General features: G+C 36.6%; 1 protein-coding gene across 1 annotated transcript; it reads left to right on the top strand.

The window, feature by feature from the left end:
- The first annotated feature begins 1,238 nt into the window (after positions 1 to 1,238).
- LOC109179920 (tryptophan--tRNA ligase, chloroplastic/mitochondrial-like) lies at positions 1,239 to 16,297 on the top strand. Its single transcript, XM_019329406.1, has 15 exons — positions 1,239 to 1,357; positions 1,436 to 1,546; positions 2,198 to 2,285; positions 3,211 to 3,252; positions 4,087 to 4,176; positions 4,282 to 4,404; positions 5,462 to 5,533; positions 5,773 to 5,885; positions 6,663 to 6,684; positions 6,779 to 6,844; positions 7,424 to 7,480; positions 13,001 to 13,047; positions 13,327 to 13,408; positions 13,942 to 14,031; positions 15,448 to 16,297. Exons 1-15 carry the CDS (start codon positions 1,290 to 1,292, stop codon positions 15,583 to 15,585), a joined length of 1,209 nt encoding a protein of 402 aa, XP_019184951.1. The 5' UTR covers positions 1,239 to 1,289; the 3' UTR covers positions 15,586 to 16,297.
- The last annotated feature ends 11,202 nt before the right edge of the window (positions 16,298 to 27,499 follow it).

The raw sequence follows: 27,499 nt of genomic DNA, 5'->3' as shown, positions 1-27,499 counted from the left end.
AAAGCATAGTGAACACGTTTCCACGACATAAGTTACCTCACATATAAGCCTGGGCCTATTTAACTAAATATGTTTTGAAATAGGTTTAGACCTGGCCTTTTAATTAAACAGGTCACACCCTAAATAGACCAGGCCATACGTCCCTATGTTACCCCTAGGTTCAAATTAGTAATCGTTATGCTATGGACCCAGTGTCCAGCATACATTGTGGACACGGTAACGGTGCTGTTAGTGGCACCGTTATCTTCCTCCATTTTTTTTTTTAATTTCAGACCGCTTCGTTATAGGAGCATATGTTCATAATTTTATCACTATGTGTTCATAATTGTAAGTTCATAATGTTAGAGCTCTGTGTTCATAATTCCATAACTGTACATTCATACTTCCATAACTGTACATTCATAATTCCGTAACTGTACATTCATAATTCAATAACTGTAAATTCATAATTTTTGAAGTTCTGTGTTCACAATTTTAGAGCTCTATATTCATAATTTTATCATTATATGTTCATAATTGTAAGTTCATAATGTCAGAGCTCTGTGTTCATAATTGTACATTCATAATTTTCGAAGCTCTATGTACATAATTTTATCACTATATATTCATAATGTCAGAACTCTGTGTTCATAATTCTATAACTGTACATTTTTTTTTTTTTGAGATTACATGAGATGCCTCCGCAGAGGCTCGTTACGATTGATGGCTCCTGGAGTCGCTTAGTTCGTCCCGGTGCTGTGGGTTCACCTCGTTTTGCCCAAGGTCCGGGGCAGGGCATGTGCCCCTGGTGCCGCCTAGATTACGGCTCGGGATAGCATGGGCCCCTGTTCCTCCTTGAGTTGTAGAGAGGACTTGCCTTACGCTGGGGCTCCGTCACAACGTCCCAGGTTTACCCATTTTTTATTCAACAGCATTCAATCCGCCTATGGTTCGGGATGTCTCAGGGCCTTTGATCTGAGGGGCACAGGGCCCAGGATCGCTTTAGCAACAACAATATTTCGACCCACGCTTGGGATGGGAATTGATCCCGGGCCTTTCTTTTGAAGGGCCATACCGGATACCATCAGACCACAACGTACATTTATAATTCAATAACTGTACATTGAATAATACTGTTAACGGTTAGCACGGCCAGACAAAATCATTTTTTTTTTTTTTTTTTTAAACTGGATGCCGTCATTTTTTCCGAAAACGTTTTGAACTCGTGTCCACAATGGACACGAGTCCACAACATAATTTGCGTCAAATTAGACACGCAAAGTTTGTCGAGCTCACAGGCCACAGCAGCAATGGGACGCTCTCTTCTCTCCCATCTCCTTATCCTCAGCAATACTGCTCCTTGCTTCGCTTCTTCAGTGTAATGTCTATTTTTATTTACTTATTTCTGTTTATATATCATTGCGTATTTGTGTACAATCGTGTATTTCTGGAACAGGTTAAGGGGACCACGATTAATTCCTCAGATTCGTGCTCAAAGTTTCCGGTGCCGTTGCAGCGTCGCCGTCTCCGAACCTTTGGCTTCCGAGAATCCTCCGACCTCTGTAAAGTAATGACATTTTTGAATTTTTACTACCGATATCTGAAGTTTATTGAAAAGTATTTTGAATTACTTCAACATTATATTTTCCTCAAGTTTAATGCCTATTGTCAGGGCGTCCTAGCTAACAATCTAGTTTGAAATTATTGGCAGTGTTGTCAAGTTAGAACTTAGAAAAAAAAAAAACTAAAGTTTAATTGATACAGAGCACATAAAAGATTGTTGCTAATAGTTTGAGTGTGGATTTGGCTTGAGAAATTAAAAAAAAAAAAGAAAAAAAAAGGAGGAAAATGAAAATCTATTCTATATCTTCCAGGTCATTGAGCGTCTCTTGATTCGGTTTTTTGTTATTTTAGACATTCCTTTCTTCATGCCATTACTCCTAAACTTGAAGGAAAATATGAAGTTGACCCCCACTCAAAGTTAACATGGTGTTACCTCTGCTTGCTGTGGCATTGAGTAAGTTAATATAACAGTAACTTTTATGTAAAGTGATTAGTAGTTAATGCCTATCGTTGTTGAGCATGGGACTTCATCATTATATATTTAATTAAAATATTAACATGTGATTGAACATGGAAATATTGGAAAATGATGATTTGCAGTCGTTAAAATCCTAATTATTTAGTAATTCTAGTTTTATTTTGCTAATTGTAATAGGAAGAGAATAGTCTCTGGTGTACAGCCAACGGGATCTATACACCTTGGGAATTATCTTGGTGCCATTAAAAATTGGATTCAGTTGCAGGTTTGTCACTAACATGCCAGATAATTTTATAGTCAATGATTATTAGATGGAGTTATTTATTATTTGCGCACAAAACATACTGTATAACTTTTATGCATTTGCTCCTAATTTGTTTATTTTCTTTGAGTTCATTTGTAGAGCTATTTATACACACACACATATCATTTATGTATAATGTATGTATAGATAAAATTCCTGATTATGATGACTCATAATGCTTAATACTCTAAACTTGAGTCTGTAGTTTTCTAAGCTTACGTGTCTTGAGTTCAAATTATATTTCCATTTGAATGGATTGCATATTTTTGGATCTACGGAATCCACTTAACTAAGGCTTAATTGCAATCCTGTTGGGACCATGGATTGTTCATTTCCTATTCCAAGGATTTTAGTTGCTTCAATATAATGAATTCATTTAATGGTAGTTGTTACTAAATGCTCCTCCAAAATTATTTGTGTTCCTCATCTGCTTTCTTCTGGTCATGATCATCTGGTCAATGATGCTCAATTAGCCTTGTTGAGTACATTATTCTTAGTTGTACATGGCTGTTTATTGTAGCAGACCCCAAGTTCTTGTGAGTGATCAGTTGGTGACTTGTTATGTAATGTTGGTGATGCCTTGTTTGTCTTGAGAGGACGATGTGCTTCAAATCTCTTTTAATAACTAATATCATCTGTAGCATGTATAAGTGTGTTTACTAATGATGAGGTACATGTAGAAAGATGAATTGAATGGAAGTGGATGCTTGTTCCATTCAATGGATTGAATCTGCTTATCTGCCATAAAATTTTGGAGCATTGATTACATGGATATAACTGCTGTTTCATTTTATTGAAACTATTAAAGCATTTTTCCTTAAATCTTTTAAACGTAATGTTTGCTTACTACTTTTTGATCTCTTGTCCTAAAATTTGCTCTATGCAGGATAAGTATGACACTTTCTTCTTCATTGTAGACCTTCATGCGGTATGCTTAATTAGTTGACCATGTTCTTATTTACATTGTTACTGCATCTTTTTTCCATTTTTTGTGGAATGACATTTCTTTCACTGTTTCACAATTCCAGAAGTGAGATATCTACAATTTATATGGAAGAATTATGAAATTGCTGCTATTAATCTTTCTGCCTTGATTAGGTTTTGAACTGGTTTATGTTGAATTGTTGAACTCAATGTTGTAATAGATGGACATAGTTATGCTGAAATTTATCTCCTCTAATGAAGTAATGATGTTGGATTATTATGAAGTATTTACATGTCCAATTTGGGCTCATAAAGATCCTGGTTACAATAACTTGAAGTTTCATTCAACAAAGTAAAACCAGGGCTAGCTGATTGTTTGAATTTTGTGTGAGAAGTGTTGGTACTAAAATTTCTGTAAGGTTATAAATAGTCCTTGCATATGTATGGTTCATTAGCACGTGTATGTAACTATGCTTCTACGCTTCGTCCCTTCCTGTGGTACCCACACATAGGGCTTGGGCATGAGGCGTGTTATTCCTTCTTTAAGAGGGAGAAAGGAAACTATTTAAGTAGTTATGGAAAAAAGAGAAACTTTTACTTTGAAAATTTGAATTACATATTTTTATAGTTCTTCCATCTTATTTGTAATATATATATATATATATATATATATATATATATATATATTATAATATTTCCATTAGAGAATCTCTCCTCCCTAATAATAATGATACTAGTAGTTTAGTTTAACTTCTTCTTCTTTTAAATATAATTTTAAATAATCTTGACTAAGCTCAGTAGAGATACTTGTGTTTCAGATTTATTGATGACTTTGCAGATAACTTTGCCATATGATGCACCACAATTACTAAAAGCAACAAAAGACACAGCAGCTCTTTATTTAGCATGTGGGGTGGACCCTTCTAAGGTTGGTTTTTCTGCTTTCTAAGAATTTGGAAGCCCATATTTCCTGTGAGTTTAGCTGCCACAATATTCAAACATTTGGCTCTGACTTAGGTCTCTCTGTGCACAGTCCTCAGTTTTTGTACAGTCTCATGTTGCTGCTCATGTAGAATTGATGTGGCTTTTGAGCGCTGTCACACCCATTGGTTGGCTCAATAAAATGATTCAATTTAAAGAGAAATCACGAAAGGCGGTGCGTCGTTGTTGTATGCTTTTCTAATCTCTTTTATCAGTTTTATGTCTTAATCATCTCAAATTCCTGTGTCTTGGCATCTGATTTTAATAACTTCTGCCCATCTAGATGTGAATCTAATTTTCTAGAGCTTCTAAAGTCTTCCTTCAATTTTCTTATCCCGTATAAGACAAATGGAGGAGCTTCATGCTTTTCTAGAATCTGTGAACAGCCAATCCATTTTATTTTTCTCATATTCCAAAACCTTTAGTTTCATATATCTTGTTCTTTTGTACACAACAAAAAGGTGTTGGCTGGGATTGTATAGATGTGATTATATTATGCCCTTTTATCTAAAATATTAATATCTTTGCATGTATACAATGAACTGTATTATTGGTTTAGAAATTCTTCTGCACACTGCATGACAGTTAAAACAAAAAATCTGGCCCAACAGACTGCATGACAGTTGAAACAAAAGCTCTAGGCCCAAAAATTGTATTAAACTCAGTAACCTTCTCGAAATTAGCATGTCAGCTGCAATTTGCACTTGAAGATATTCTTTCCTCTCAGATGAAGTAGTCAGACTAGGCAACATGCCCAACAGACTTCTTATAATCTTATCTGAAACCCCCACTGTGGGCTGATAGTTGAGGGACCCAATCATATACATTTCTCCAGTTAATAAATCTCCTGCTTCTTATGTTCCTGTTCCTTTTATTTAAATATTTGCTCCACAGTTGTAAAAAAAACCATCCAAGTTTGCACCTCTAGAATCTCTTTCGTGGTATCTAGGTATTGACATGGAATGTAGCACATAATGCTTTTCTGAATTTGAAGATTCATGTACTTGTGCCAAGGGGTATTGAACATCAATAAAGTGGCCAACATGTGGTATCTTTTCTAGTATTTCATGCCATGTAGGGCAGCTCTGGTTTGTGCTTGGGAAGCTTGTAATCCATTTGCTGCAACATTCCATTCATTGAAAATAATTGCTCTTACAATTTTATTTTTTTCCTGATGTTTGATTTTTCTTCTAGATAGCTCTTGTGACAATTGTAGTTTATTTTGTGTGCAGGGGGATGAAAATGTTGGGGTTGCCCTTCTAACCTATCCTGTGCTAATGGCTTCTGATATTCTTCTGTACCAGGTTATTTGCCTCCCTGCTTGCAACATCGTGGAATATATGTTATATTATATGGATGAATTAGAAAGTTGATTTCAAATTGGATTATTGGTCCATCTTTTCCATTGCACTAGTTTCTTTCAAAATAAAAATTGCTGAAGTGTTATTGTGTTGCTAAAGACATCACTCATGACTCATCTTAACTTATATATTGAGTATATCTAAAGATACATGATTCTCATAATTCAAACCATTATCTGCAGTCTGATCTTGTCCCTGTAGGAGAGGATCAGAAGCAACATCTTGAATTGACACGAGAGCTTGCAGAACGTGTTAACAATTTGTATGGAGGAAGAAAGTGGAAGAAATTGGGAGGGTAAGCGGAGCTAAAACTGAATAAAAACACAGATTTAAACAAGCCAAGCGGAGCTAAAACTGAATATCTTATGTTTGGGCTCTGTTTGACAAATACACAAGCAGAGCTTAGCTTGAGTAGTATGTATTTGATCAGCATAAATGAGCTGATCTGGCTCTATTTGCTCCAAATCTCTTTTAACCCCACACAGCACCAAATCTGACCATATTTAAGGGAAAAAGAGTTAAGAGATCTGGCAGTGGATGGTCATGCTTGCAGGCTGGCTGCTGGCAAAGACTAGAACTGGTGTATGAATGTATGATGATTATGAGGGAGACAAAATGGAATGGCAGAAAAGAAAGTGAGAAGGCAAAGAAAAAGGGAAGAAAGGGAGAGGGAGAGGGAGAGAGTTTAATGGACATGGAGAAAGGTGGAGTTATGCAAGGAGGGGTTTGAGCCAAATCAAATGTGCTGGGGAAAAAGGAGCGGGGGTGGGTTGGGGGATTGTAAATGTGGGACATAAAATGGAAATGCAAGAGAGAAATTGACTTGAGGTTTATGTGGGTTCTGTGTACATAATTATTAAATGACCTTAATGAGCTGATTTTGGGCTTTGTATAGTGGCTTGTTTTGTCCACTTGATAGTTATTACCTTTTGGGTTTCATTTGGTTGACCTACCAAATAGAATTCAACTTAAGTTGGCTTTAATCATTAACCTATATATCACTTATTGAACTTTTAATTTCACTTTTTCTCTTGGATGTAATTGGAAATTGATGATTTTTCCCGTGCAACAGGCGAGGTGGTCCAATATTTAAGGTAGATTCTTTTTTATTAAACTTTCTAGTTCTCCTTATTATAGAACGTATTCATAATTGGCACAACTATTACAAGATTATTTTCATCCATGTAGGTACCTGAACCACTCATTCCACCTGCTGGAGCTCGAATAATGTCTCTTACTGATGGCCTATCAAAGGTTTAAGTTTGAATAAACTCTTCTTACTTCCTCTACTGTCTTAAATTTTCCATAGTAACCAGGATAACTACCCATTAAGTCATTAACAGAGTATAGACAGAGCATTGTTATTGATACATTCTGAACTTTCTTTTTAGCTCTAAATATGTTTCCTCGGTTGACATGGGTTTGGTTTGGTCTATAAAATGTATTAGTGTAGCCTTGATATGTTTAAATTTTCATTTACAAGTCACTCGGATTCATGGTGAGCATGATGAGACATCACCCTTGAAAAGATTGTGTATTTCTAAAACTGTATTCTTCTCAGGCTAGTGTACATTCTGTAAATAACATTTTATCTATATGTGAAATTTCAAGATGGGGTAACCATATGGCTACTAAGATGAAAATAATAGATGATTTGGCATATACCAATAACTAAACCTGTAAGTGGAGCATTTTAAAAACTCTTTGGTGTATTTTCAAAAACCTTAGGAGGTCATTCTTTCCCAGTGGCCTTATATACCTTATGTATTGAATTAAATAGTATTTTCTAGTGACAACTTTAATTTCTGATTTATTAATTGATTTTATTCTTAGATGTCGAAGTCAGCACCTTCTGATCAATCTCGTATCAACTTGCTTGATCCAAAAGATGTGAGTTTTTCATTGTTTTATTTTCATGATCAGCTTTCATTTGTGGGATTTTCCAAACATTTCTGTTTGTATAAGTTTGGACATTGCAAACTTATCCAAAAATAAAAATTAGATAATACAGTTATAATCTTGATTCTTGAACATGGCAAACAATGTGTTGAATAAGTTTGGTGGTACCTGATCCTGGTATACTCTCTGCATTAATCAATTATTACTGTTAAAGAAATAAGAAATGGTTGTCATTCAACTTTGGTTGACAGATGATTGGATGCTATCTTTTCCTTTAATTTAACCAGCTTGATTGATATGAGTGGCCATGCACTCTCATCCTAAGGGAGGTCAAGAGTTCAAAACCCCCTCTTGTATCGAAAAACCAATATGGCCAGCACTATGCTCCTTAATTGGGCCTGCTCGGTGTGAACGGGGATTAGTAGTATGGTATGGGCTTAATGTTGCATCCTATAATTAGAGTCTACTCAGGATACCTCGTGGTCTAACCAAATCTTTTCCTTTAATGCATTATTCATGTAATTACTTAAATGAAAGAAGCTGCTTGAAACAGAAAGAAGCTGAAAGTGTTCATTCAAATTTTTCGTGGCATTGATATTAGCACTTGAATTACCAAATTCCCATTTTCATTTATTTGTGCTTAGCTTATTGCTTCTTTTGTAGGTAATGTTGAAACACAAAAGTTGTGTCTGTAGAAATATAACTGTTGAAGTTATGTAGGGTTGTGTCTGTAGGATTGTGTCTCTTAGTCTGTATATATTTATCTGTTGTCTCCCCATTGAGACAAGCAAGTAATACAACTTCTTCTATATCTTTCTCAACATGGTATCAAGAGCCAAAGTCAAAATTTGAAAAAATTTGAAATTTTTTTTCGATGAACAGTACATGTTACTGTTCATTCGAAACTAGTTTTTCAAATTACTTGCTATTGGTGAGATATTTTATCAAATTAGTACTACAACCCCTTTACCCATCCTCCGGCGACCTTTACCCATCATTTCCGGTCGCCGGAATCTCCTCCACGCGCCTCCACGTCGCCGGCGCTCCGACACCACGCGCCGGCGCATGAGGCCGTCTCCGGCGGCCTTTTCCAGCGATATTCTCCAGATCGTATCCTCGGCTCTCCTCCTTTCCTTCCGTGCAATCAGATTTATTTTTGGTCATGATGTCTTCCGACGGAAATTCTGATAATTCGGGTACTATTTCTCCTGCCAATAATTTACCTATTTCTTTGAGCTCTGTTTATGTGCCTAATCTGTCTGGAAACCCGGTAATCACTTCTGAAAGATTATGTGGTTCTCAAAATTACCACTCTTGGTCGGATGCCGTAGAATTATGGTTTATGGGCCAAGGTGTTGTTGACCATTTGCAAAAAGAAGTGGATATGATACCGGAAAAAGAAAAGACAGTTTGAAAAAGGTTAGATGCTCAACTTTGTAGTCTCCTTTGGCAGTCTCTTTCTCCACAATTGTTGCCTTTATTCCGGCCCTTTAAGACATGTGTCGGGGTGTGGAGTCAAGCTCAATCTCTGTACACTAATGATGTCTCTCAATTCTATAATGTTGTTGACAATTTGGTTAACTTGAAGAAAGATGGTATTGATATGGAAACTTTTCTTGGCAAAGCCCAAAGTTTGATTGCAGAGTTTGGTACACTAATGCCTATTGGTGGTACACCCGCAGAGCAATTTACCCAACGAGAGAAATTCTTTGTCATACTTCTCTTAACCAAATTAGGTCCAGAATTTGAAAGCATCCGGAATCAAGTTCTTGGAAGCAACACTGTCCCAGGGACCACCGAGTTGTTCAAACGGCTCTTGCAGGTCACCTCCATTCCAGGTACTCACACATCCACTACCGAACAATCTGCTCTAGTCACACAAGGAGGTCGTGGACGAACTAACAATCGTGGTGGACAGAAAAACACTAGAGTGTGTGATTATTGTAATAGAACTGGGCACACACGAGATCAGTGTAGGAAACTTCATGGGAGACCGGTACGTACCCAAGCAAGTGTTGCTCAATCTCAACCTGGGGAACCAAATTCTCGAACCATTTCCGCTGCTGAGTATGAAGAGTTTGTTCGATTTAAAGCCACTCCCAAAGCTTCTGGTTTAACTCCTGCAGCCTACACTGATGGAACTCATACTGCCCTTGTATCACAATCTAGCCTGAGCGGACCATGGGTTATCGATTCAGGTGCCTCTGAGCATATCTCTGGTAACTCATCTTTATTTTCTCATTTCACCAAGTCTAAGTCCCTTCTATCTATTGTGTTCGGTAATGGGTCCAAGAGTACGGCTACTGCAATTGGAAAGGCTTCCCCCCTTCCTACTTTGCCTCTCTCTTCAATTCTTTATATACCTAACTGTCCTTTCAATTTAATTTCTGTTCATCAACTTACAAAATCTTTGGACTGTACGGTCACTTTTTCTTCTGATTCTGTCATTATGCAGGACCGTCGTTCGGGGAAGATGATTGGCTCGGGGTATGAATCAGAGGGACTTTATCGATTATCTACCCCAAAACCTTCTACAGTTTGCACTGCTACCATTCCTCCTTCCCTTGCCCATGACCGACTAGGACATCCTAGCCTTAAAAAATTATGGCGACTTGTCCCTAGTTTCTCTCACTTATCTACCCTAGAGTGTGAAGCCTGTCAGCTTGGCAAACATTCTAGAACATCGTTTCCTAATCGTGTAAATAAAAGAGCTGCTTTCCCTTTTTCCTTAGTTCATACTGATATTTGGGGACCTTTTCGTTATAATTCAATTCTTGCTTTTAAATATTTTGTTACCTTCACTGATGATTTTTCTCGTTGTACATGGGTCTTTTAATGCAAAACCGTTCTGAAGTACTTAATGTTCTTTAAAAATTTGTTAATGAGATAAAAAAATCAGTTTGGGGTGTCTATTAAAACTTTACGAAGTGATAATGCTGGAGAATACTTTACAATTCCTTTATCTAACTTTCTTGATTCAGCGGGCATCCTCCATGAGTCATCTTGTCCCGATACTCCACAACAAAATGGGGTATCTGAACGTAAAAACCTGCATCTCGTTGAAACAGCCCGCACCAATGTTCTCCACTATAAAGTCCCTCCAGAATTCTGAGCAGATGCTATCCTTCCTTCATGTTATTTAATAAATTGTATGCCTTCATCTGTTTTACATGGTAAGATACCTTATAATATTTTATTTCCCGATAAGCCCCTTCATACTCTTCCTTTAAAAATTTTCGGGTGCACCTGTTTTGTCCGGGACACTACCCCAGGGCGTGATAAATTTTCCCCAAAATCCTTAAAATGCATGTTTGTTGCGTACTTTAGGTTGCAAAAGGGTTTCAGATGTTATTCCCCTGATAAGCATCGATTTTATGTATTTTCTGATGTTACTTTCTTTGAATCAACACCTTTCTTTTCGTCTAGTTTACCGACCTCCATCTTTCATTTTCCTGATGTTCTTCCTGTTCCTACTTTTCAAGGAGGGACCGAGGTACATTTACCTCAAGATCCGTCATCACCTAGAAATCCTAGTCCCTCACCTACTGAACCTCCTTTACAAAACAACAGTGTTACCCCCTTTCCTTACACTTATCATCGCCGCTCTCGACCACCCGCGACAGTTCAAATCGATGAAATCCCAACTGATTCATCTCTCGAGCTATCTATGCCCTCGAACCCGGTTCCAGCAACAAGCTCTCCTATCGCAAGTGGTGTAGGTAACAGGTCATCACGAAATCCCTTTCCCATATACAACTTTATTTCATATGATCGTCTCTCACCTTCATATAATGCTTTTATCACATGTTTATCTTCTGTTTCTGTCCCTAAATCTGTTAAAGAAGCCCTTTCTCACCCTGGTTGGCGTCAGGCTATGATTGATGAAATGGCTGCTCTTCATTCATCGGGGACTTGGGAGTTAGTTCCATTACCCGAAGGTAAAACAACTGTTGGTTGCCGATGGATCTATACTGTGAAAGTTGGGCCCAATGGACAGGTTGATAGACTTAAAGCTCGACTGGTAGCCAAAGGATATACACAGGTTTTTGGGATTGATTACACTGACACCTTTTCACCAGTAGCTAAAATTGCTTCGGTCAGAATCTTTCTTTCTATGGCTGCCGTTCATCATTGGCCCTTGCATCAGTTAGATATTAAAAATGCCTTTCTGCATGGAGATTTAGAGGAAGAAGTCTACATGGAGCAACCTCCTGGGTTTGTTGCTCAGGGGGAGAGTAACTTGGTTTGTAAGCTCAAACGTTCTCTCTATGGTCTAAAACAATCACCTCGTGCCTGGTTTGGACGGTTCAGCATAGTAGTGCAAAATTTTGGTTTAAATTGAAGCAAAGTTGACTATTATGTCTTTTATAGACATCAACATGGTAAGAGCATTTATCTTGTTGTATATGTTGATGATATTGTCATTACAGGAGACGATGTTGAAGGAATACAATTGTTGAAACAACATCTATTCCAACATTTTGAAACAAAAGATCTCGGGAAGTTAAAATACTTTTTGGGAATTGAAGTAGCACAATCCAAGCAAGGAATTTGCATATCACAAAGAAAGTATGCATTGGATATACTAGAAGACACAGGTATGATGAATTGTAAATCTCTTGACACTTCTATGGATCCAAATATTAAACTCCTACCAGACCAGGGGGAGCTTATCCAAGATCCGGAAAAATATAGACGATTGGTTGGAAGATTACTTTATTTAACTGTAACTCGACCTGATATCTCTTTTGCGGTAAGTGTTGTTAGTCAGTTCTTGGCATCTCCACGTGAAAGTCATTGGGAAGCTGCCATTCGGATATTACGATATATTAAAAAATCTCCAGGCACTGGTTTGTTATACAAAGACCATGGAAACCTTGAAATTATTGGGTACACAGATGCAGATTGGGCAGGTGCATGGGATAGAAAATCAACATCTGGATATTGTATCTTTCTTGGTGGCAACTTAATCTCTTGGAAATGTAAAAAGCAAAATGTTGTTGCTCGATCAAGTGCAGAAGCCGAATATCGATCTATGGCCGTTAGAAAATGTGAACTTGTGTGGTTGAAAAACCTCCTTACCGAATTGCAGATTTGTACAAAGGAGTCCATGAAGCTCATATGTGATAACCAAGCAGCTTTGCATATTGCATCAAATCCAGTTTTTTTCATGAAAGGACAAAACACATCGAAATTGATTGCCATTTTATTCGAGACAAAGTTACTTCTGGAGATATTACTACATCTTTTATAGGCTCAAATAATCAATTAGCTGATATATTTACTAAAGCTTTAAGAAGTCATAGGATTGAATACATTTGTAACAAGCTTGGTGCATATGATATACATGCTCCAGCTTGAGGAGGAGTGTTGAAATACAAAAGTTGTGTCTGTAGAAATATAACTGTTGAAGTTATGTAGGGTTGTGTCTCTTAGTCTGTATATATTTATCTGTTGTCTCCCCATTGAGACAAGCAAGTAATACAACTTCTTCTACATCTTTCTCAACAGGTAATTGCAAATAAAATAAAACGATGCAAGACTGACGCATTAAGTCGGTTAGTATTCCCTATTTTGTATGTCAAATGAATTCCAGAAAAAAAATCTTTAATTTACCCTAAATTATTTTCAGCTGCTATTTGCTTTCTATTTTTCATCTTTCTTCTTCTTCTTCTTCTTTTTTTTTTTTTTTTTTTTTTTTTTAAATCACTTCTCTTCATTTATATTTATCAAAGCAGGAATTATACTTTACTTGCTTCAAATATTTATTAACAAATCTTTTTGCCCCCTAAATAGATTATATAATGTTTTCTGCCTTTTACTTGTCTCATGTTCAGCTTGGAATTTGACAATCCTGAAAGACCGGAATGCAACAACCTTCTTTCTATTTATCAGCTTGTTTCAGGCAAGACAAAACAGGTGATGGGACAAGCTTTTTAAATATGCTGCAGCTATATACCTCAAAATTTAACTGCCTATTTTTCTCTGGAACTTTAAATTTAAATAAATCATATTAGTCCCTTGTAAAATGCACTTGTTCTCATTTTAGTCACTTTCTCTGGAATGTTTTCTTGAAAATGATGCAATTTGCAGCTTTCTTTCCCAAATTACTCAGAAATTCCCACATATTCCCTTGTTTGGTGTCTAGTTTTACTTCAACTGCATAATGTTTTAGGAATTAATTTTTGACCAGTTGCCTCAAAAGTTGTGCAATTAAAAGTGGCCAATTGGGATGAAATGGAGGTGAACTAAATTGGATCAATTTTGCTTCCTTGAAAAGAATTTATTTTCTTCCACTAATACCAGTAATCAACTTATTGTGTGCTCATGTTACCTTATATTCTTTCACAATGGTAAATTGATTTAGAAAGTATATTTTCCAATTGCCTAAACAACTTTTGCATTCTTGGAGCTTGATTACAATATGTTATTCATAATAATTTTTATTACAGGAGGTTGCAGAGGAATGCCAAAATATGAATTGGGGAACATTTAAACCCTTGCTTACAGATGCTTTAGTTGCACATCTACATCCTATCCAGGTTTATACTTTTGCATCTTATGCATTCTAGAGTTGCTAGCTTATGAACTCACAACAACACTTTTTGTTTTACAGTTGCTTAGTATAACTAGGTTGGTGTTTCTATGTACTGAATCATTGTTGGGGAAAGTATATTCTAGGTGTAGAGGAAATACAGGGAAACAAAAGAATCAAGAACTTGAGGGGTGTATAGATACACTTTCCTACAAGTTTTTAATCGCGCTTTATAAGCAACCTGCGTTTCAGATACAAAAAGTTGACAAATTACTTCGGTTGCAATGGGATAATTCAATGTTAGAGAAGTTAGGTTGTGGTTGAGAGAATCACTCTCAACCTTGGGGTTTGAATTTTGAATCTAATGGCTTTAGTCTTTCCTTAGCTTGTATATATAGATCTTTCATCTTCTGTACTTACACACTGAAATAGAGAGAATATACATTCGCACATTCCTTTAATCACATGGTATCAGAGCAGTGAGGGGTGGGTTGCGACCGGAGGACGACGGCGACTCTTCGCCGTGAAACCATAGATACAATGGCAATATAAAACCATCCTCAAACATGGAAATCATGGGTGGTTCGGTGAAGTTTTAAAACTTCCATTACCAACCTCCCATAAAGAAAATAATTTAAATGTAATAATTAAATTATTCACAGATTAAACATTTGTAAAATTGGTCAAGAATTTATTATATTAATAAATATAATAAAACTAGTCTAGTAGAGATGTATCAGTAAACATGCACCTGCAAATCTTCATGAGAAGACCTTATTGGGAATCCTCATCAGCAGATTTTATATCATCTTCAGTAGCCCTTCGCTAGTAGATTTACATGAGAGGATTTGCTGGTCTACTGGAATCGTCATCAGTATATTTTATATCAAAAGATCTCATCATTAGCCCTTCGGCCTTCACTACTAGATCTACATGAGAGGATTTGCTGGTCTACTAGTCCTTGGCCAAAGTTTTGTTCTGACTCGGAAATATACCTGAAGGTCTACCATTTGGAAGATCTTTTGATGTCCAAGATCTACCGTTTGGAAGATCTGTTGATTGATTCCCCATACTTTATGTAAACTTTCTTGGGAATATGAGATATTAAAACCCCAATTGCTCTTTGAATTATGAATCATCATAACAGAGAAGATTAATTCTTCCCAACAAATAGTCAGCTAACCAACATTTTTTTTTTTTTTTTTAAATAACTAACCAACATTCTTGATCAACTAGTAATAAAATTTTTACTAACTTAAAATAATATTTTTACTTTACAACACCAAAATATTATTTAAGTTCATGGTAATCATGTCTGAAGCTTTTAAGTACCCAATCTATATAAATCTCCAACAATCATTACCTAAAGAATGGTTTGTTCTTGAATATAAAGCTGTCATTCACTTGATTTTCTAATTTGCAGGTTCGTTATGAGGAAATAATGTCAGATACTACTTATTTGGACGAAGTTTTGGTCAAGGGTGCTAGAAAAGCATCAGATGTTGCAAATGTTACTCTCAATAATGTGTACGAGGCAATGGGATTCTTGCGAAGACAATAATCCATGCTGTATGAATAATCTGATAAGAAAGGTGCCTGCAATAACAACCTTGATGATGCCTTACTGGTACACCCAATACTCTTTACAAGTCAAGTTATACCTGCCAGTTCACCCTTGATGAAGATAGAGATATTCACAATAGTGGCACTTATTACTGCTTTTCTGTACATTTGACTTCTTTTCAATGCATTATCCATATATTAAATAGCCAAGAAGCCCACCGGCATTGAAGATTATCGAGACTTCTCTCAACTTATAATTCTAAATCGTGATCAAATACAGGTGTTCAACTCCCCAACTGCCTCCTTGTTACAATCATAATTTGTTTCTTATATGAAGGTTTGGCATTGTTATTTGGAGAATACATTGCAAACCCCTGAATGACTAAACTAGGCTGAGAATTATATTTTTGTGGCAAGATGAGTCTAACCACTAGTTACTTTTGGTTACCTTTTATTGCATACATGCCAAAGTTTATTTGAGTTAATGTGTCTTAGGTTTTGGTACCAATAACCTATTTGGAAACGTTTTGGAAAAATTCATTATAGATAATGCTTTATTTATTCTCTAGAAAATTTCTTAACTGGATGCATCTTGGGGTTAATTGGCAATGAACACTGAACATAGTTGCTTGCTGGTAAAACCCTATTTTTAATTCACCATGTAAAAACACATTTTATGTATATACCTGTTTAGGAAAATTTTCTAATGTACTCTATTTTAATTTTGTTTTAATTGCTTATTATTGTGTCATTTTTATATTTAGGGGACGTTTGGTTCACAAAATGTTATATTACTTTATAAAATGATATTATGAGTCATTGTATTTTTAGATTTTGATTTATGTATTAGGACTTTAGGCATCCCATTTCTGCTTGTCTTAGTCCATGCCAAGTTTTTCGTTTTTAGCCGAGTCTGTTCAGGTGATCTAGAAGAGGACTAGTTGCAGCTTAAGGCTTGTCTTAGTCCAGGCCAAGTTTTTCGTTTTTAGCCGAGTCTGTTCAGCTGATCTAGAAGAGGACTAGTTGCAGCTTAAGGTGTTGGTGCATTATATCGCCAGATAATGAAGAGCAGATCAGCAGACTAATTGATATAATCTCAATTATACATGTTTTAATTGGCAATTTGAATCATTTTGAAAGCCTAAGTTCATTAGATTGGCATGTTCAGCACCTATTTTACTTGCTTTCTCATTAGGATATGGTTTTACACTTGCTTTGAACGTTTTACGGTATTTCGTAGTGTTTTTAAGCCATTACAGGACAATTGCAAAAGCAAGGGAGGTCTTTCAAGCATAAATAGAGTCAAAATGAAGTAGGATTGAAGGCATTGATGGCTCGACGTGTTCAAAAATTCCAGTAGCCGAGGTTGAACTGAGATCGATTAGTAACTAGTGCTTAATTCTAGTAGCAATGAATGACTTGAAAACAATAGAGCAAAATGGGATTCTTAGGATCTAAATGTTTATTTCCCTAGTGCCAATCAAAGTTGCAATATCTAGTTCGGGTTTAAACCAATGTGAGAATGCAAAGGTGGAATTGACTTACTCTCGTAATTTCAACTCCTAGTGAATATTCACTCTCGTGATATAAACACTCAATAAGAACATGAATCAGCATTCGTGAATTCCTAATTACTACCATCTCTTGATTTGCAATATTCAAGAATAAATTCCTCAACAAATAGCCATTTCTCAAGGTGCAACAGTCAAGTGTAATCCTGTGTGCCTTAAATTATGCCTAACTCTCGTTATGACATGAATATGGCTATGAAGCAAGTAATTTAGGCATTTAATTACTAGCAACAACAAATTGATACGCGATTGTAACACAAGTAATAAAATCAAACATAAATATATTAATGAAATTAAGCTCTTGGCACATAGGTTCATAAACAAATTCACCCAAAAATCCCAAAGGCCATTATAGCATTCAATACAAATTCAGAGAATAAACAATAAAGAATTGAAGTAAAAGAAAAAGGGAAAGAGTTCTCGCGAATCTTCGTAGCAATTTCTCCCCTCCAAAGCCGATTGTAGATCTCGATGTTGTTCTTCTTCATTTTGCTCTGTTCTTGCCTCTAAAAATGCAGTCTGAACTCCGAGGGTTGATAGAAGGGAGTCTTTTTATAGTGGAAACCAAACAGGGGCAATTTAGGAAGATTTCGCGCTTTGTGAATGTTCTGGAATCCGCGCTCTCGACGCGTCGAGCCATCACCGCTGTTTTCGATTCGCGTTCTGGAAATTCTCGACGCGTCAAGCCTTCGGTCTCAGCTCAACCTCGGCTACTAGAATTTTTGGACGCGTCGAGTCATCAATGCCTTCAATCCTACTTCATTTTGACTCCATTTATGCTTGAAATACCTCCCTTGCTTTTGTAATTGTCCTATAATGGCTTAAAAATACTACCAAACACCGTAAAACGTTCAAAGCAAGTGTAAAATCATATCCCAATGAGAAAGCAAGTAAAATAGGTGCTGAACATGCCAATCTAATGAACTTAGGCTTTCAAAATGATTCAAATTGCCAATTAAAACATGTATAATTGAGATTATATCACCAACATAGTTCTAAAGAAGACGGAAGAGAAGCTACAACAAACTAGAGATCAGCTATTTGCTAGCCAAGTCAGAAGGAATAAGAATTTGTCTATATTTTTGCTAGCCAGGCCTCAGAACCCTCCCCGGGTGCATCAAAATTTTCAAAAACCGCCAAATATTTTTCAAAACCGAGCACCCAAAATACTTTTATGCATTTGAACGGGAACGGAGATTAGCTTGGATGCCACATAATGGATTAGGGCTATTCAGCAAACCCAAAAGAGCTAACCCTCCAGGACCCAAATTTGTTTGTGTACCTAAATCTTTGGTTTGCTAAATTACTAGGTACATGTTGGAACATCTCATTGTGAAGACATATGGTATATCGATAGTGGCTGTTCATGACATATGACAGGAGATAAACGAAACTTAATCAACTTAAGGAAATGTGAATAGACCAAAAGTAGTATTTGGTAGAAATGACACAGCAGACAAAACAAAAGGTGTAGGCTCAATCAATCGAAATAGTATGCTAATTGAAGAAGTCGCTTACGTGAAATGTTTGAAGTTTAATCTACTAAGCACAAACCAATTCTGTGACAAAGGGTACACAGTTGAGTTCAACAAGACATGATGCAACATTAGGAGTGTAGGAAGCAACAATGTTGTACTCTCAAGAAAAAAGAATAGGAATATCTATCGAGTGAATTGGGACACAGCTAAAGCTAACATTTGCCTTGTTGCCAAGAGTTCAGAACAGTTAAGCAAGCTTTGGCACAAGAATTTAAGTCACCTAAACTTCAAGACGCTAAACAAGCTAGCCACAAGAGTTCAGAACAGTTAAGCAAGCTTTGGCACAAGAATTTAAGTCACCTAAACTTCAAGACGCTAAACAAGCTAGCCAGAAATTAACTAGTAGAAAGATTGCCAAATCTTAGGTTTGAGAAAACCAACTTGTGTGATTCGTGTCAAAGAGGGAAGCAAGTCAAGTCATCATTTAAAGCAAAACCTCAATCGTCATCAACTAGAGCACTAAGCTTACCTCATATGAATCTTTTTTTGAGCATTCAACCTTCTGAGTGTGAGTGGTAAGAAGTATACATTTGTTATAGTAGATGACTATATAAGATGCACTTGGGTCGTGTTTCTTAGGAAAAAGAGCGAAACATTGAAGAAATTGCCAGAACTGTCGAAAGTTTTACAAAATGAGAAAGGTACTATAGTAGTAAATGTAATGTTAGATAGAGGATTCGAGTTTTTGAACAAAGTTGTGAAGAATTTCTGCGAGGAGCAAGGTATTCAACATCGGTTGAGTGTTGCAGGAACACCTTAGCAGAATGGTGTAGTAGAAAGAAGGAACCACACCATTAAGGAAGCTGTGCGAACCATGCTTGCTGAAGCCAAGCTGCCTAAGTGTTTTTAGGCAGAAGCAGCTAACACAACAATTTTTACTTATAACATGTGTATGATAGTATGATACAAAGGCAACAACAGAAAACACCATATGAGCTTTGGAATGGCGGGAAGCCAACATTGCGTATTTCCACATTTTTGGATGTAAATGGTATATTCATCACAATGATTGAATATATCACAAATTTTTTTATGAAAAAGCGGATGAAACAATATTTCTCGGGTACTCATCAACAAGCAAAGCTTTTAGCATCTTAAACAAAAGAACCATGGTAGTAGAATAATCAATCATGTTGTGTTAGACGAACCTAATACTAATTTATATGAGATTACAGAGGCAGTTGCAACATATCTGCAACAGCTCAATGTGAAAGATAAACCAATGATACAACTACCACAACCAATACCAGTATCTGCTAACGAAGATGAATATAATGTTGAAACAGTTCAACCTAAAGTAGAAGGAGCACTAGTCGAAGTTGAAATGCAGTTAACTGAAAGATCAGCAGGGTGTGAACAATTAGTAGATGTAGAATTAGCTAAAGATGCAGAAGAAAAATGAGTCTTCGAGAGAATCTTCATCCAGATCTTAGATGGCTCAGGAATCATCCACCAGAATTGGTTATAGGAAATGTTCATCAAAGAGTCAGAATAAGATCAACTAGACAATAAGAAGTTATGTTTGCATGCTTCATTTCTCACCTCGAACAAAAGTGTGGATGGGGCCTTAAGTGGCTCAAATGGGATAGAAGCAATGCAAGATGAGGTAAATCAGTTTGAAAGGAATCAAGTCTGGGAACTTGTTCTAAGGCCGACTCATCAAAACGTAATTGGCACCAAGTGGGTTTTTTTGCAACAAAATGAACGAAGATGGAATGATTGTGAGGAACAAAGCAAGGCTAGTGGCCAAAGGTTACGGCCACGAGAAATGGATAGATTTTGATGAAACCTTTGCTCTAGTAGCTCGCTTGGAAATAATCAGGATATTCTTGGCTTATGCAGCTCACATGGACTTCAAAGTTTACCAGATGGATGTCAAGAGCGCATTTTTAAATGGCTTACTAGAAGAAGTGTATGTTGAGCAACCTCTAGATTTCAAAGTTAAATCAGATGAAGAGAAAATTTGCAAATTGAAAAAAGCGTTGTATGGTTTGAAGCAAACACTTGTAATGCGGTATGATACACTATCAAGCTTTCTAGTGGAGAAAGGTTTTACAAAAGGAATGGTTGACAAAACTCTTTTTAGAGTAGAGGATGAAGGACACATGCTGCTGGTTCAGATCTATGTGGATGATAGATATAATCTTTGGATCAACAAAATCCCAAGCTTTGTGAGAAATTTTCCACCCTCATGCAAAACAGATTTGAGATGAGCATGATGGGTGAGCTGAATTATTTTCTTGAATATTTCATCAATATTAATAGATATTGACGCATTTTGTATCATGGAAAAAACTTGTCTAGTATTTCCAACTCTTTGTTCCCCAGTAGTTGAGATCTTAGAATCTCATACTCCTTATCCAACCTAACATCCGGATTGAGGGAGCGCCACCGGTTTTGGTCAACAGTGCTTGGTGGATACATTGTGTGACTTTTTCACTGTATTTACTGGCGAATCCGCTGGTAGCTAGATCTTAACCCAACTGTTTAGAAAATTGCTTTAAAATTTTTCTAAGCAGAATTTTAAGAAAGTCTATTCAATCCCCCTTTCTAGATTTTCTTTCCTTTCGGGACCAACACTTTTGTTAGATTATTTCCTTTTAATATAGTTTGTAATGGAATTTTTAAGGTGTCGGTTTATATTGATATAACTACCTATTGTATACCTAGTTATTGATACAATTCAAATAGCATTCAAGGTTGTACTAGATACCAATTGGTATAGTGTTGATCAATTTTTATAATAAAACTTAATTCTAAGTGGCATGAGTTTATATGGTGTCAATTATTATTGATTGACACTTTTAAGTTTATGGATCATGCTAACATTTATCACTCACAAACGTCACTTCTTGACGTGATAATTGCATGTCTGTGATATGTGATTTTGCCATATAGGGAGTGAATGTTTGCGAATAGTAATTATAAAGATGTTTAGCGTTTTTATAAGTTTATTTATCAATATTAAAAAAATTAAATTGTAAATAATTTTGATGAATTCATTTTGAATTGAATCAATTCATATTGAATTGAATCAACTGCATAAAGTAAGATGCATGGAACGAAACTCATTGTGCTTTACTGGAACACTTGCAAAGATTCATTTTACATGCGAAACTTATCAACAGACAAGGTTGCAGAGGATTGATTCATCATCCCTTCATGGGATGGGGGTGTTCCTTATCGCATAGCGGATTATGATTGCAAAGATAAGGTTACAACCAAAGGAAAATAGAAAAAAAATAAAATAAAATAAATTTGTTACCATATTCTGATGCCATTATATAGGCCTTCCACAGCTTTTGTAATAACTTTTTATAAAGATGAATATACATGACCCACGAACCTGCATAAACTCGACAACGAGATATGAAATGCTTCTGCAAAACCTACCCTAGCTATCTCCGCTTGCTGGATAGCAATGGAATATAATAAAGGAGGGTAGGGCTATTGTACACCATTATTTTGTCATTTATGTGTGTATATATATATATATATTTTGAGTGATGCGGGGAATTTGCTTTGCAATCAGTACTACTGCATGTATGTACTGATAGTTTATACCGGCAAAATTTTGAAATTGTCTGATAGACTCAAACTAAGAAGGCTAATAGATTACCTTTCTATTGAGAGTCAAACTTGTAATCTTGCATTTACGGAGTTACTAGCTTGATGAACTTGGTTGGGGTTGACGCCTCATATGTGTGTATATATTGCTGATGCAGATGGTGAGACAGAGAGAGATTAGGACAGGCATGGCAGCTGGTTGTATGGACCTATCACCATGCCTTCTATGGATACGATTGTTATTTTAATTCCTTTACCTTTTCGGGGTGGGCAAATTATGCTGAAACGTGTCCACTTTGCAATGTGGATACGATTTTAAAACTGTGATAATTGTGAATATAAAGTTCAAAAATTATAAATATAGAGTTATGTAATTATGATTATAGAATTCTATAATTGTGAATATGAAGTTCAAAAAATATGAACACAGAGTTTTATAATTATGAATATAGAATTCTGTAATTGTGAATATAGAATTCAATAATTGCGAATATAAAGTTCAAAAATTATGAACACAGAGTTAAATAATTATGAACATAGAACCGTGTCCACCTTGCAAGGTGGATACGGTTCCACGACATAAAATTGTTCGGGGTGGGGGGGGGGGGGTGCTTTTATATATGTATAAGTGTTTTACCTTAAGTCCCTAATCAGGTGACTTCAATCGGAGCCGTAGCATTGCAATCATGTAGTAATTGCGGTGCAATCCTTCACAAGTTCACAGTTTGTAAGTTAAGGTTGATTCTCACATGATTAGAAATCTACGTTAATATATGTGTCTGCTTAGAATTGTAATTGTATGGTGTTTTAGGATTAATGTCAATAAGGTGAATACTATATTATTTTAGTGAAATTAGTCGCATAGTGTAATTGAGAAATTAATTTTATACTTCAGTAACTTAAAAACTAATTGTACACCATGAATATAACTAAAGAACGAAAAATATCATTTTCTGAATATTTTATTGAAACTTTAAGAGTATGCAGAATAGTTGAATTATGCTATTTGTCCGAGTACAAAGGGTTGGATTGCCCTTATTCCCAATGAAAGTAAGGATCAATTAGTATCTGATCTATCACAAGAACAAAAGATATATATACCAGGAAAAAAAAAAGACACTTTAAAAAGTCCAATATAATGTGGCCTGCATTTCATCATAGAAGAGTTCTTAGGGGGTGTATTCAATCATGACTTTTGTAGAGTTTTAAAGACTTTTAAAATGATAGATTTTAATAAACTTTGATTGACTTTCATAGAGTCGTTTAAAACTTTTTAAAAGTTTATAAGACTCTATAAAAGTCTATATAAAAAACATTCATAGACTTTTATCAACTTTTTATTTTAAAAAGTCTACAAAAGTCATTGAAATTCTAAATTGAATACATCCAGGGACGGAGGGAGGGAGGGGTAGGCTGCCCCCCTCACCCCACCCCCACCCCATATATAGTATTTGTATGTATATATGTATATATAGTACATGTTTTAGTATTAGTATAAAAAAACTATAAAATATTAATAAGAAGTGAGTTAGAGTAGGTGGTTGAGCACATCTTTGGTAATAATGAGGTTAAGAGTTTCAATCTTAGCATCAACATAGTTTTACAATCCTTTTTTAATATTACACACACTCTCTCTCTATAATAAGATGTGTAATTTATAATGTGTTTTCTATTCAAATTATTTTATTCATTATGTTTCATATTTTGTTATGAATATTTTTATAAAGTTTCGATGTGTTTTATATTTCGTCCATATCCAACAATATTTACAATTATATTTCTTAGGTAGTTTATTTTTTTATTTTTAAATTATCTCTTTTGTTTTAATGTTTCGCCTTTTCTGAAAAAATTTTCTGAATCCGTCTGTACTGTTTCGCCCCCCCCTCAACCGAATTTCTGGCTCCGTCCCTGAATACATCCTTACAAACTTTCAATGATTTTGATTCTTATCATTTATAATTTTCTTACAAAACATTTATAGTATATCATAAAATTCTTCTTATTATATAGTTCTTCACCCACATCAACATTCTCAAGATTATTGTTTTTATCCCTAGTATGCTGAGACTTATATGCTAATTACTTATATATATTATTAATAAACATCAACCAAAAAAAAAAAACTATTTCATTAGAAAATCATTACAATATTAAACAATAAAATTTATAATAAAAGAATTGATCAAATAAAATATTTAAAAATATAATTACAAGTTCCCTAAAATAAAAAAATAAAAATCTAATATTAATAATATATAAAAAAAAATTATACTTGATATATTGCTAGGCATCTATCACGCAAAGTACTATTATTTGTAATAGCAATTTGAGACTGCGAACAGCAACAAGGTGCTACTGTTTGCAACCCCAAATTGTTTTGGCGAACAGTAGTTCGCTATTCATAGTAACCTGTTGTTAAAAAAGAAAAACTATATATTACGAATATAAGCATAAAAACAATAACAAACAAAATATATAAGTATTTATATGAATATTATGAAACATATATAAAAATTTGACAATGAAAAATTTGCTTTGTTCATGTATTTAGAGGGAATTAGAGAAAGTTAGAGATAAAAAATTCATAGAAAAAATAAAAATCAATATAAACAAGCAATAATGAAGTAAAAATAATATTATTTCAAATTTTTAGATGAAGATTGTAAAGTTTAGGAGAGAGAGAGAGAGAGAGAGAGAGAGAGAGAGAGAGAAATTAGTAGAATTTAGGTATGAGGAAAATATAAGATAATGAAGAAAAAAATAATTTTATTGAATTTAGATAGGTTTATAAAGTTACAATTTCTCTCTAGGGTTTGCTAGAGTTTTCTCCTCCCCTAGGGTTTGCTAGGTTTCCGACGGTTTCCTACGTTTTTTCCGGTGATTATCACTGTTTGGCGACGCTAATGAGTACGCTGAGTTGGAACTGCCGTGGCTTGGGTAATCCACGGACAGTTCGAGAGGTGGTGGACATGGTGTCCAAAAAGCAACCCGACTTTGTATTTCTAATAGAAACTAAGATAGCGCGAGATCATGCTGAGCGTCTTCGTGTTACGATCGGTTTCGAAGGCTTATTTTATGTTGACAATGATGGTTTGAGTGGTGGATTAGCGTTATTGTGGAAGAAGAATAATACGGCGAGACTCCTTAGTTACTCAAGAAACTACGTTGATATTGAGGTAACTATGACAGGTAATCCGGCCTGGAGAATGACGTGTTACTATGGTTATTCGGACCGTAATAGGCGTGCTGAATCATGGGATTTGTTGAGAATTTTGGCGGCAAAATCGAATCTCCCGTGGGTGGTGGTGGGGGATTTTAATGATTTGCTATACCAGTATGAGAAGAGAGGGGGAAATCCACATCCGAATAGCCTTCTTCGAGGTTTTGGGGAGACGATTGAGGATTGTGGATTGGCCCAGTTGCCAATGATTGGATACCCATATACCTGGGAGAAGGGGAAAAGGACTGCAAACTGGATTGAGGAGAGACTTGATAAGGTCCTAGTAACGAACGAGTGGCGCAATATAATTCCCCATGTAAAGGTTATGAATTTGAGAACCAGGAAGTCAGATCATTCAGCCATTTTTTTCACAATTCAGGAGGAGGTAGGGAGGGATGGGGTTAGAAGAAGGGGTTTTAGGTTTGAGATGGCATGGTTATATGATGAGGGATGTAGGGGTGTGGTTGTAACACCCCTGATTTTCAAGACATTTAAAACTTAATAATAAAGGTAATATCTCATTAAATCCCAAGCGTAACATAAGTGTACGGGGTGCTATGCCACACCTGGGCTAGAGAACCCAGGTGCACAGGTTGTCTAACTACTATCCTCTGAAATATAAATGCATAACATGGCACGCAGGCCGAAAGGGAAACTATACTACTTCTACGCTCCAGTTCTAGCGCGCTCCAGTGCTCTAATCCTCTGTGCCTGAAAGCCAAATATATCTGTTCAGCGAGAGATGCCGGTAACCCACACCAACGCGTTGAAATACAATACATATAGAGATATATATAGATATACGAAAACCATTTTGAGCATGAAGATATATCCTACGAACTCTAGCTTTTAAAACCGGGGATGACTCGACAGATAAGGCCAGACACAAGCAACAGTTATAGCAGTCATATGCAGTTCGCAATAGATAAAGCAGATAAGGCAAGGCATAAACAATGATCACCACCCATCATAATCAATCCCCAACATAAATCCCACAGTCACATTTCTCCAAGACATTCATAATCACAGCTCATCCATATCACAACACATAGCACACTTTGTTGGCGCCACAGGACCAATCGCATGCCCATACATGAGGGTCAGCGCATATAGCTCTGACACGGCCCCGCAGCACCCTGCCCCGTATCGCAACACGGAGGGGTCGATCGCAACCGACCGATGAACCGCAGCTCATCATAATGTTTGATCGCAACCAAACAGTGGACCGCAGCCCAAGAGAGTGTATTGTCTGACTGTAGCCAGGAATTCCCATCTGACTACAGCCAGCCTCTGAACCGCAGCTCAGGAAAGGTGCCATCTGATTGCAGCCAGGAATTCCCATCTGACTACAACCAGCTTCTGGACCGCAGCCCAGGATACCGTCATCCGACTACAGTCAGGAATTCCCATCTGACCATAGCCGGCTTCTGAACCGCAGCTCAGGATAACCAATCCGATCGCAACCGAATTGGGGTAACACGCACACATAACACATAGCAAGCACATGCAGCCCACATTACACCTTGGGAAGGGGGATGAAGCGTATAACAACCTTATGCGTGATCCCTCACGTACTAAGAATAGTCCTAAGGGGTTCATACTTCTTCCACCTAGGCCAACGGGATACCAATTCAACTAGCATGCAATATAATAGACTCATAAACCTACGAACGGTACCCGAAATATCAAACTAGACATAGGCACGACAAACGGGGTCCGTTGGGACACCACGGGGATCGGGGAAACATCAAACGGGGAAGCCGGGGTCCCGAGGGGGACAAATTCCAGCGGGTAGCCGGTGGGTGGTGGGCCACCCGCCGGCTGCCCGCCGGAGTCACTGTTACGGGCAGCGGGTCGCCGGCGGGCAGCTGCCCGCCCGCCGGCCACCCGCTGCCAGGCAGTGGTTCACGGCGCCGGGTAGGTGGCGGGTCCCCTACCCCCCTCACCTACCCCCCACTGACTCTTTTTCATCAAATACGTCCCGGGAACCGTTGTGGAACCCGAAACCATGCTTAG

The sequence above is a fragment of the Ipomoea nil genome, unplaced genomic scaffold, assembly GCF_001879475.1.
Source record: "Ipomoea nil cultivar Tokyo-kokei standard unplaced genomic scaffold, Asagao_1.1 scaffold0980, whole genome shotgun sequence".
Lineage (NCBI taxonomy): Eukaryota > Viridiplantae > Streptophyta > Magnoliopsida > Solanales > Convolvulaceae > Ipomoea > Ipomoea nil.
Note: the sequence above shows the minus strand (reverse complement) of the source record. Positions and strands in the feature narration are given on the sequence as shown.